Source organism: Telmatherina bonti, assembly GCF_933228915.1.
Source record: "Telmatherina bonti genome assembly, chromosome: 6".
Lineage (NCBI taxonomy): Eukaryota > Metazoa > Chordata > Actinopteri > Atheriniformes > Telmatherinidae > Telmatherina > Telmatherina bonti.
This window is the reverse complement of record NC_136624.1, coordinates 43,113,148-43,122,081: the sequence shown is the minus strand read 5'-3', so window position 1 is coordinate 43,122,081 and position 8,934 is coordinate 43,113,148. Positions and strand designations below refer to the sequence as shown.

General features: G+C 42.9%; 1 protein-coding gene across 1 annotated transcript in view; it reads left to right on the top strand.

The window, feature by feature from the left end:
* The first annotated feature begins 2,431 nt into the window (after nt 1-2,431).
* Nucleotides 2,432-8,934, top strand: part of cxxc1b (CXXC finger protein 1b) — a 43,556-nt gene continuing 37,053 nt past the window's right edge. The window contains exon 1 of the mRNA XM_079241604.1: nt 2,432-2,571. Coding sequence (XP_079097730.1) covers nt 2,569-2,571 — 3 coding nt within the window. The 5' untranslated portion in view covers nt 2,432-2,568. The remainder of the gene's footprint in view (nt 2,572-8,934) is intronic.

Sequence of the window (8,934 nt, the reverse complement as noted above, 5' to 3'; positions counted from 1 at the left end):
AACCTTGTGAATCACATTAACAAATGTCTGTATTTTTACTTCCTTTTCTGTGGTCCTTTTAACGACCTGGCAGATGTTACTACAGTCAGTGGGAAGTTTTGAGGGAGAACCAGCACAACCTGACGGTCGTGGTGGGCCCTCTAGTGCCAGTACCTGTAGGATGTTCAGAGTTTCGTCTCTTGGTCCCTGACATCACCTGAAAACTGTAAAAAGTCCCCTCCATTTCTTTGTTGAAACATTTATTGATCCTCCTGGCACATAATTCTCCATATCATTCCCCACGAAAAGCCTCCAGCTTCTTCTTGTATCCGGCGCTGTTTCCGTCGTCTGCTGGTCCTCTCTTGTCCGTCTGCCCCGCTCGGTGCCACATAGCGCTCCGGATCTTGTCCGCCCAGGATGTCGGGGCCGAAATAACGTTGACCACGAAACCTCGTTTCGCCATTTCTTTCGTCGCTTCGGCTGCGAGGCATGTTTCACCTTCATCGAAGACTCTCATCCTCACCGGATTAGGCGTTTGAAATTGAATCTTCTTTTCTCTCAGGATTTTCTTTGCTTCAGCGTATTCGCGGCGTTGTTTCAAAACATCTGGGGCGTAGTCGTAGTCCACTGTCACTCTATTTCCATTTAGGGTAAATCCTTTCATTTGCCATGCCAGTTTCAGAACTTCTTCTTTGGTTTTGAATGAGGAGAACTTGACCACTAACGACCGTGGCCGTGCATTGGGTGGCGGCTTGGGACCCAGCGAGCGGTGCGCTCTTTCAATGTTCAGGTCTAAAGATAGTGGCGTGTTGAGTTTAACTTTGATTCAACTTTCTATAAATGCTGAGACTGAAGAAGAGCTATCTTCTGAATCTTCAACAATAACGTGAAAGCGGAGGTTTTCTCGTCTGGATCTCCCCTCCAGCTCTATTATTTTTGCTTCAAGTTTCTTTTGCACTTTAATCAGCTCAATTGTTGCCTCCTCTACTCGCTGGGTTCTGTCATCCACCTCCATAATACGACTTTCGGCATCAGTCAGTCGTCCTGTTATGGTCTTCATTTCCCCTTAAGTTCTTGAAAATTATTTTCCTTGTCATGACAAGAGGCTCGTAGCTGTTGGAGGATAGTTTGTAAGCTAGTGGTAGCCACCTCGTTAGCCATGTCCGCTGCTTCCAGGCATGGGTTAAGGTTAGGGGGTTAGGCATGTCTCTGACTTGGAGTGGCTACTAGCCGAGCATTCATTATTCATGTCTTCTTGATGTGGATCTTGTTCTTGAGCTTTCCTGGATCCTTTTATTTCAGATTTAGTCATGTTTATCGCTCTCCTTTACTTCAGATGTCAATTAATCTTGTTTTCCAACAGAGAAATTATCAGTTTGAAACATTATCGGGGAGCCGCGAAGTTAAGCTGTCGCCATTTTGGATTCTCACGGGGAAGTCGTCATGAAAATAATACTTAAGGTTCCCAGAGGACCAGTCAGATGTTTTTCACAGCAGGAATGAGCTCACAATGTTACGTTGACGTTTGTGCAATTTCTGGATGAATCCACAAATCCTCTCTCAAATCCTGAAATGTCTGTACGTAATTAGATTTTTTCCTGATATATATAGCTGCATAAAAAACCCTCTTCCCTCACTTCCAATCTTCTCTGGTTAGGGCGGATGGCTATTAATCTCCAGATTGGAGATGGGTGAATGATGGATCCTCTATCAGAGTCCTGGGAGGCTCCTCTTCAGTGTTTTAGTTGTTCCTAGGACTGTGCTTTTCTGGACGGAGATGTGTGATGTTTGCCAGGTATCTGTTGGAGCCACTTCTCCAGTGTGGGGACACGGCCCCCAGTGCTCCCATCACTATGGGTACTACTGCTTTCACCCTCCAGGCCTTCTCCAGGTCTTCCTTGAGGCCTTGGTACTTCTCCAGTTTCTCATGCTATTTTCTCCTGATAACACACATACACACACACACACACACATATATATAATATATATATATATATATATATATATATATATATTTCTGGATAAAAATAAATAAATATATATATATATATATATATATATATATATATATATATATATATATATATATATATATATATATATATATATATATATATATGTGTGTGTGTGTGTGTGTGTGTTGATGGATCTGAGTCTGTTTAATAAAACTAATGAAAAACTAATGAAATACCAGCGTCATGATACACGTGTCTCAGTTATGTGTAAGTGCAGTTACGGTCTCAGTTAAATTATTATTAATATTTGTCTTAATAGGAAACTTGAAATATTTTGCTGCAGTTTGCTGAACGTTGTCAGCTTTTTGAGAAAACCACGAGGTGGCAGTGCTAACGTAGATACTTATTAAAACCACCACCAGAGAAGAAGAATGTTGACCAATCACGATGAGCGGTGACGAGAATTACCGAATGTTTGCGAAGTTATTTCCGTTTAAGTGTTAGCTTAGCATAAACCCATGAACCTTAATATGAACCCATAAACCTCTAACATAAACCCTAACCCTAACATAAACCGTCTCGCGTTAACTGTTTACTTTGTTACCGTCTTGTTGGAGCAGCAAAAGAACCTGCGATGGTCAGTATTGATCAGCTGAATTGCTGTGAAGTTTGCTAAGATAGCTGCAGTATGTTGTGTCGGCGCGGAGTTTATCGACATAAAACTGGGTTTTATATCAGATCTGTAAGTTTAAAACTGAGAAATATATAAAATGTTTTAGAACAAAACCAGACTATTGCTCTGGAGCTGAAAAACTGACTTTTTTTTCCTGAGGAATTAAGTAATTTTGTCCATAAACTCTCATTGTTTACGTCAACTAAGCTAATGCTAACTAGCGAGGTAGCTAACGGTGGCACGAAGTGTCTGTGTGTGTGTGTGTGTGTGTGTGTGTGTGTGTGTGTTACGGTGTGTGTGTGTTACGGTATGTGTGTTAGCGTGTGTGTGTGTGTTAGGGTGTGTGTGTTACGGTGTGCGTGTTACGATGTGTGTGTTACGATGCGTGTAACGGTGTGTGTGTTACGGTGTGTGTGTATGTGTATTACTGTGTGTGTATGTGTGTTACTGTGTGTAAGTGTGTGTGTGTGTTACGGTATGTGTGTGTTACGGTGTGTGTAACGGTATGTGTGTGTATATGTGTATTACTGTGTGTGTGTATGTGTGTTACTGTGTGTAAGTGTGTGTGTGTGTTACGATGTGTGTTACTGTGTGTGTTACTGTGTGTGTGTGTTACGTTGTGTGTGTTATGGTGTGTGTGTGTGTGTAACGGTGTGTGTGTGTGTGTGTGTGTTATGTGTGTGTGTGTTACGGTGTGTGTTACAGTGAGTGTGTTATGTGTGTGTGTTACGGTGTGTGTTATGGTGTGTTACAGGGTGTGTGTGTGCGTGTTACGTTGTGTGTATAACAGTGTGTGTGTGTGTGTATGTTACGGTGTGTGTGTTATGTGTGTGTGTGTTATGGTGTGTGTTACAGTGTGTGTGTGTAACGGTGTGTGTGTAACAGTGCTTGTGTTACGGTGTATGTGTGTGTGACGGTGTGTGTGTGTGTGTAACTGTGTGTGTTACCGTGTGTGTTTTATGGTGTGTGTGTGTAACGGTGTGTGTTACGTGTGTAACTGTGTGTGTGTGTCACGGTGTGTATGTTACGATGTGTGTGTGTGTGTGTGTGTGTTACGGTGTGTGTGTGTAACAGTGTGTGTGTGCTACAGTGTGTTTTACATTGTTTGTGTAATGGTGTGTGTATTACGGTGTGTGTGTGTGTGTGTGTGTTACGGTGTGTGTGTAACGGTGTGTGTGTGTGTGTGTTACGGTGTGTGTAACAGTGTGTGTGTGTGTGCTACAGTGTGTGTTACATTGTTTGTGTAACGTGTGTGTATTACGGTGTGTGTGTGTAATGGTGTGTTATGGTGTGTAACGGTGTGTGTGTTAGGATGTGTGTTTAACCGTATGTGTGTGTTACAGTGTGGGTGTGTGTAACGGTGTGTGTGTGTTTGTGTAACCGTGTGTGTGTGTAACGGTGTGTGTGTGTGTGTGTAGCAGTGTGTGTGTTACGGTGTGTGTTTAGCGGTATGTATGTGTGTAACGGTGTGTGTGTGTTATGGTGTGTGTGTTAAGATGTGTGTGTTACTGTGTGTGTGTGTAACGGTGTGTGCGTGTGTTACGGTGTGTGTGTTACGGTATGTGTGTGTGTAACGGTGTGTTCTACAGTGTGTGTTACATTGTGTGTATTACGGTGTGTGTATTACAGTGTGTGTGTGTGTGTGTTACGGTGTGTAACGGTGTTTGTGTTACTGTGTGTGTGTGTGTGTGTGTTTGTTACGGTATGTGTGTGTGTAACGGTGTGTTCTACAGTGTGTGTGTAACGGTGTGTGTATTACGGTGTGTGTGTGTGTGTTACGGTGTGTAACGGTGTGTGTATTACGGTGGGCGTGTGTAACGGTGTGTAACGGTGTGTTACGGTGTGTGTGTGTGTGTAACGGTGTGTGTGTGTGTGTTATGGTGTCTGTGTATTATGGTGTGTGTTACAGTGTGTTTGTTACGGTATGTGTGTGTTACAGTGTGTGTGTAACGGTGTTTGTTTTAATGTGTGTGTGTGTGTGTGTTATGGTGTGTAACGGTGTGTGTGTGTTTGGACGTGTGTTACAGTGTGTGTGTGTTAAAGTGTGTGTTTAACAGTGTGTGTGTGTGTGTGTGTATGTGTGTTATGTGTGCGTGTTACGGGTCCTGTGTAACGGTGTGTGTGTGTAACCGTGTGTGTGTAACGTGTGTGTGTGTAATGGTGTGTGTTTAACAGTGTGTATGTGTGTGTAACGGTGTGTGTGTGTTATGGTGTGTGTGTTACAGCGGTATGTATGTGTGTAACGGTGTGTGTGTGTGTGTGTTATGGTGTGTGTTTGTTACAATGTGTGTTTAGCGGTATGTTTGTGTGTAACGGTGTGTGTTATGGTGTGTGTGTTAAGGTGTTTGTGTTACAGTGTGTGTTACGTTGTGTGCGTGACAGTGTGTGTTACGGTGTGTGTTATGGTGTGTGTTTGTAACAGTGTGTTTGTTCTATGGTGTTTGTGTAACGGTGTGTGTGTTTCGGTGTGTGTGTGTGTGTTACAGTGTGTGTGTTGCGTGTGTGTGTGTGTGTTATGGTGTGTGTAACGGGGTGTGTTTTGCGGTGTGTGTGTGTGTCTTAGGGTGTGTGTGTAACAGTGTGTGTTTAACAGTGTTTAACAGTGTGGGTGTGTTACGGTGTGTGTATGTGTATGTTACGGTGTGTGTGTGTGTGTGTGTGTGTGTATGTTGCGGTGTGCGTGTTACGGTGTCTGTGTTACGATGTGTGTGTGTGTGTTTGTAACTGTGGGTGTGTGTAGCGGTATGTGTGTTACGGTGTGTGTAACGTGTGTGTGTAACTGTTACGGTGTGTGTGTGTAACGTGTGTGTTTAACGGTGTGTGTTTGTTACGGTGTGTGTTTAACGGTGTGTATGTGTGTTGTGGTGTGTGTGTAACAGTGTGTGTGTGTGTGTTATGGTGTTTGTGTAACGGTGTGTGTGTGTAACAGTGTGTGTTACTGTGTGTGTGTTACTGTGTGTGTGTGTGTGTAACTGTGTGTGTGTGTTATGGTGTGTTTGTTGCGATGTGTGTGTAATGGTGTGTGTGTTACGGTGTGTGTGTGTGTGTTACGGTGTGTGTGTTACTGTGTGTGTGTGTGTAACAGTGTGTGTGTTACTGTGTGTGTGTGTGTGTAACAGTGTGTGTGTTACTGTGTGTGTGTGTGTGTGTGTGTGTGTAACAGTGTGTGTGTGTGTGTTATGGTGTTTGTGTAACGGTGTGTTTGTTGCGATGTGTGTGTAATGGTGTGTGCGTGTAACGGTGTGTGTGTGTGTGTTTGTGTGTAACTGTGTGTGTGTTACGGTGTGTATGTAACTGTGTGTGTGAAACGGTGTATGTAACAGTGTGTGTGTGTGTGTGTAACAGTGTGTGTTACTGTGTGTGTGTGTGTTACTGTGTGTGTGTGTGTAACAGTGTGTGTGTGTTACTGTGTGTGTAACAGTGTGTGTGTTACTGTGTGTGTGTGTGTGTGTGTTATGGTGTTTGTGTAACGGTGTGTGCGTAATGGTGTGTGTGTGTAACGGTGTGTGTGTGTTACGGTGTGTGTGTTTGTGTGTTACTGTGTGTGTGTAACTGTGTGTGTGTACGTGTAACAGTGAGTGTGTGTGTTAGTGTGTATGTAACTGTGTGTGTGAAACGGTGTATGTAACAGTGTGTGTGTGTGTTACTGTGTGTGTGTGTGTGTGTGTGTAACTGTGTGTGTGTGTTATGGTGTTTGTGTAACGGTATGTGTGTTACGGTGTGTGTGTGTGTGTGTAACTGTGTGTGTGTTATGGTGTTTGTGTAACGGTGTGTTTGTTGCGATGTGTGTGTAATGGTGTGTGTGTGTTTGTGTGTAACAGTGTGTGTGTGTGTGTGTTACGGTGTGTATGTAACTGTGTGTGTGAAACGGTGTATGTAACAGTGTGTGTGTGTGTAACAGTGTGTGTTACTGTGTGTGTGTGCGTAATGGTGTGTGTGTGTAACTGTGTGTTTGTGTGTTACTGTGTGTGTGTGTAACTGTGTGTGTGTGTGTGTGTTATGGTGTTTGTGTAACGGTGTGTTTGTTGCGATGTGTGTGTAATGGTGTGTGTGTGTGTGTGTGTAAAACGGTGTGTCTGCCCTAGGTGGCCGGTGCCCGGCGGGCTCGGCCCTTGCCGGCCTGGGCCTGCTGGGGCCTGTTCCCCCTGACTGCGGGGGACTCTGGTTGGGGACCTCCTTCGCCACCTCCTGGGCAGATGCATGGCTGGCTCTGGAGTGGGGGGGTTGGGATCTGTACCTGGGGGTGACTGCCGGTTACCCGGGTCTCTGGGTTCTCCTGGCCTTCCTCTAGCTGTAGGCGGGCGGGGTCACATTGGCATGATCACTCTTCTCTAAACACGTTCCACTCTGAATGTTCTGCATGAATGTTCTGCATGTGTCACAGTCACTGAGTCATCCAGCAAGTTTATTCACTAACAGCAGGTAGCTCTCTTTCTGTCTTTTTGACTTAACTTGCTAGTTTCTGGTCTTCATGATTGTCAACGGTTTTGTTCTCCACGAATCTAGAGTTGGCTTGTGTGGGTGTATATATTTATGTGTGTGGGTGGGTATGTGTGTGTACTTATGTGTATGTGTATGTATGTGTGTGTATGTGTATGTGTATATGTATGTGTATGTATGTGAGTATGTATATGTGTATATATGTATATATATATATATATATATATATATATATATATGTATATATATATATATATATATATATATATATATATATATATATATATATATATATATATATGTGTGTGTGTATGTATGTGTATATGTATGTATGTATATCTATCTTTATGTATGCATGTATGTGTACATGTGTGTGTATGTATGTGTATATGTATGTATGTATGTATGTATATATGTATATATATAATGTATGTGCGAGTGTATATACATATATATGTAGGTGGGTATGTATGTGCATATACATGTATGCATTGATCTCTTTCTTTTGTTTTTTTTTTGTTTTTTTATGTTCTCTTTTCTGTTCTCTTTCTGCCCCTTTCCTGTCCTTTCCGGTCGGGTCCAGCAGCATAAACTCTGTAATACAAGCTATTATCCAAAACAAATTGAAAAATAAAATAAGAATCAAGAAATACAAGGGGATCATTACATCTACAAAAGTTCCCCTTGGCAAAATAAATTTGCTCAGCAGAACACAGCATCCAGAACATCAGTCTGCTTGCTTAAATGCTGGACAAGACAAAAAAAAAAAAACAAAAAAAAAAACGGTGTGTGTGTTGCGGTGTGTGTGTGTGTGTAACAGTGAGTGTGTGTGTTACAGTGTGTATGTAACTGTGTATGTGAACCGGTGTATGTAACAGTGTGTGTTACTGTGTGTGTGTGTGTAACAGTGTGTGTGTTACTCTGTGTGTGTGTGTGTGTAACTGTGTGTGTGTGTTATGGTGTTTGTGTAACGGTGTGTGTGTTACGGTGTGTGTGTGTTACGGTGTGTGTGTTTGTTTGTAACAGTGTGTGTGTGTGTTACGGTGTGTATGTAACTGTGTGTGTGTGTAACAGTGTGTGTGTGTGTAACTGTGTGTGTAACTGTGTGTGTGTGTGTAACAGTGTGTTTGTTGCGATGTGTGTGTAATGGTGTGTGTGTGTTTGTGTGTAACAGTGTGTGTGTGTGTTACGGTGTGTATGTAACTGTGTGTGTGTAACAGTGTGTGTGTTACTCTGTGTGTGTGTGTGTGTGTGTAACAGTGTGTGTTACTGTGTGTGTGTGTGTAACAGTGTGTGTGTGTAACAGTGTGTGTGTGTTACTGTGTGTGTGTGTAACAGTGTGTGCGTAATGGTGTGTGTGTGTAACAGTGTGTTTGTGTGTTACTGTGTGTGTGTGTAACTGTGTGTGTGTGTGTGTGTTATGGTGTTTGTGTAACGGTGTGTTTGTTGCGATGTGTGTGTAATGGTGTGTGTGTGTGTGTGTAAAACGGTGTGTGTGTTGCGGTGTGTGTGTGTAACAGTGAGTGTGTGTGTTACAGTGTGTATGTAACTGTATGTGAAACGGTGTATGTAACAGTGTGTGTTACTGTGTGTGTGTGTAACAGTGTGTGTGTTACTCTGTGTGTGTGTGTGTGTGTGTGTGTAACTGTGTGTGTGTGTTATGGTGTTTGTGTAACGGTGTGTGTGTTACGGTGTGTGTGTGTTACGGTGTGTGTGTGTGTTTGTTTGTAACAGTGTGTGTGTGTGTTACGGTGTGTATGTAACTGTGTGTGTGTGTAACTGTGTGTGTGTGTGTGTAACTGTGTGTAACTGTGTGTGTGTGTGTAACAGTGTGTGTGTGTGTAACAGTGTGTGTGTTGCTGTGTGTGTGTGTGTGTGTGTGTAACA